A 2730-nucleotide genomic window follows, 5' to 3' on the forward strand; every position below is an offset into this window, starting at 1 on the left:
CTGATCATTTTATTAAAGATGAAAGAATTTAGACAGTTTTTAACTCTCAGTGATTCTGCGGTGTTTGTTTTACTTTGGAAAAACAAAAACTCTGAAGTGGACAAAGTTTTTGGACCCAGATTACTCTTCGAGGCTCCAGACTACAGTAGCCGTAATGCTCAGATAATCCATCAAGCGGTGCTGCTTCATAGCTTACCAAAATTGTAGTAAAGCATTTTTTGACAGATGTTTGAGCACCGTGTACATCATAAAATCGGTTCGAGGTCAGTAAGTGTAACCGGTGTGATTCTGCATTGTGTCTGATAAAAAAGGTAAAAGAAAGAAAGACCTCCAAGTAAATAATTTGCCCACTCCAGCTCCTCTCCCACAGGGGAATTGTAGAAAAGGGTGGCATTTATTTTTACATTAAACATAAAGTATGCATTAACACGTACCATATTTGACATAAGATAAAACAAAACAACAACATGAAATCCGACATACCTGATAAAAAAAAGGTAAAAGAAAGAAAGACCTCCAAGTAAATAATTTGCCCACTCCAGCTCCTACGACCAAATACAAACAGTGGGGAAGAGGGTTAGCTCAACCCACCACAACTTTCAAGCTAGCAAGGAGTATATATTCATGCTAGCATTTATGGCGCCTAAAACACATTTATGATACACACATACTACACACTTATAACATCTAACAAAAACAGGCTTAATAATGACAATAATTGAACTAAAATCGCAATCATAAACATCAGGGTGGCTAAATATGAATTATGTGTGTTTTAAGGTGTTGGAAAGAAATGACACCCACCTCTCCCACAGGGGAATTGTAGAAAAGAGGAGAGGCAAAAGGGGTACACTGTATTTATAGGATTGCACCAAAGAAGAAGAAGAAAAGAATAAGGAGGGGCTCTAACTGATAATGAACATAACTACAGGCTTGGAGGTCCTAAAAGTCAGGTATAAAAGGAGCTGTTTGGGGGTTTAGAACACATTTTGTGTAATTATAACAATGTGATTTATGACCCTGTTACATAAGCACAACCAGAATTCATACATAAGGCAAAACGGATTATAAGATGCACTGTCGATTTTTGAGAAAATCAAAGGATTTTAAGTTTGCCTCATGGCGGCAAAAATACATAACATATATATTAAAAAAGCAACAACAAAGACCACACCAAGGAACCAAATACCTAGTCATTTTAGGCTAAAATTGAAATACAGAATTGTATTTATTGTAGTCAAAGATAAAACTGCAAAACATTTATGAATAGATCATCTTTCTGAAATCAGTTGTTTTATGGAACTTTTTCACAGATCCATTGATAAGAAGATAAACACCAAAGATCATTCCAAGATTTTTGTTTATCCCCTCCGAGATGAACACAGTCCTCTTCTCCACCATTATCAGGCTGATCTCCTCCCCAGTACCTAGCAAGTCAGCAACAACATTATCTTATTATTATTATTATTAAGAAGAACTTAAGATGTTAGTTGCTTGTGTGTGCGTGTTTGTGTGTGTGTCTGCATGTTTGGGGGGGTGTGTGTCTGTGTGTGTGTCTGTGTGTGTCTCTGTGTGTGTGTGTGTGTGTGTGTGCATGTTTGTGGGGGGGGGTTAGGATCACCAAATTTCAAATAACAATGGGGATGAGTAAAAAAAAGGTTTGGGGTTTTGGGGTTTTTCTTTTCAGGACATGGTGGTTTTTAATCACACTTGCATAAATTCTGCAGATGGCAAAACACACCAGTTCAGAACTTCTTCTGACCCCCCTGTGGCCAAAACAAGTTATTAGCACACATCTTTAAGTTTTTGGTCGTGCAGTTGGGATCCACCCACTGACATGTAAGCTCACCATTGTGTTTAACAAATATCTTTTGAAAATTCAGTACAAGGAATGAATTGAACCAAAGTGAAGACTTACGTCAGAGTCAGTGGAGTCCCATCTACCCATTTCCACATTCCCTCCTGTTCTTCGTCATTCAAACCAATCCAAACTTCTCTGGTGATCGTAGAGAGGAAGTTCTGTTTAATATGAAGGAAAAGCTTTTTATTTTATTTTAAAACCCCAGTTTTAGTCTATGCAATTTATTGTATCTAAAAGTCTCTTTTAAAAATCCAAAGCCAGCACTAATTAAAACTTCGGATTTTCTACAACGCATTTCGTGCAACTCCGAAGATACATTTAATTACAGCTCACACAGCAAAACACTCACTCATTCAAATCTTTAATTCTTTTTGTCATATTGTCTAAACAAGCGTGGTCAAAATGTTAATATATTCTGTCAGTGGACTCTTAGAGTTGTCTGCTCATGTCATAAATCTAATACCCATTTTTACTAAAACATAATTTTTACTAAAACACGTAGAATATCACAACCAAAAATCATGTGCTGTGGAAACCAAACATAGTGCAATAGTATTCTGTAGGTTACTGGACTTCCTGTCACGCCTCATAGCAAACGCTTTCTCATGCAATGTATGCTGCATCCCCTGCATTTGTTGGCGTCTTTGCCATATCCTGTTTTTCTTATCCTTGCTTCACTGCCACACTTTCTTATTCTTCCTCAGCGTCTTCTTCCACTGACAGGTTGTTTCCCCGATACAATTTCTGTCTAAACGGATTTCTGTGATAGTGTGGCGGACCACCAGGTGGCTCCACACTGCTGTGGCGCTTAAATTGCCGGATTTTTGGCTTCACGATCCTCCTTCATGGTTCGTGCACGTAGAAGCTCA

The 2730-nt window shown here is 37.9% G+C and overlaps 1 protein-coding gene across 1 annotated transcript in view; it reads right to left on the bottom strand.

The window, feature by feature from the left end:
• Positions 1-275: 275 nt before the first annotated feature.
• Positions 276-2730, bottom strand: part of LOC102299184 (C-type lectin domain family 17, member A-like) — a gene marked incomplete at its 5' end in the record, with an annotated part of 13027 nt that continues 10572 nt past the window's right edge. Inside the window, 2 exons of the mRNA XM_014337142.2 lie at positions 276-1427; positions 1919-2019. Of these exons, the coding sequence (XP_014192628.2) occupies positions 1295-1427; positions 1919-2019 (234 nt within the window). The remainder of the gene's footprint in view (positions 1428-1918; positions 2020-2730) is intronic.

The sequence above is a fragment of the Haplochromis burtoni genome, unplaced genomic scaffold, assembly GCF_018398535.1.
Source record: "Haplochromis burtoni strain Fernald_Lab_line unplaced genomic scaffold, NCSU_Asbu1 Contig_165, whole genome shotgun sequence".
Taxonomy (NCBI): Eukaryota; Metazoa; Chordata; class Actinopteri; order Cichliformes; family Cichlidae; genus Haplochromis; species Haplochromis burtoni.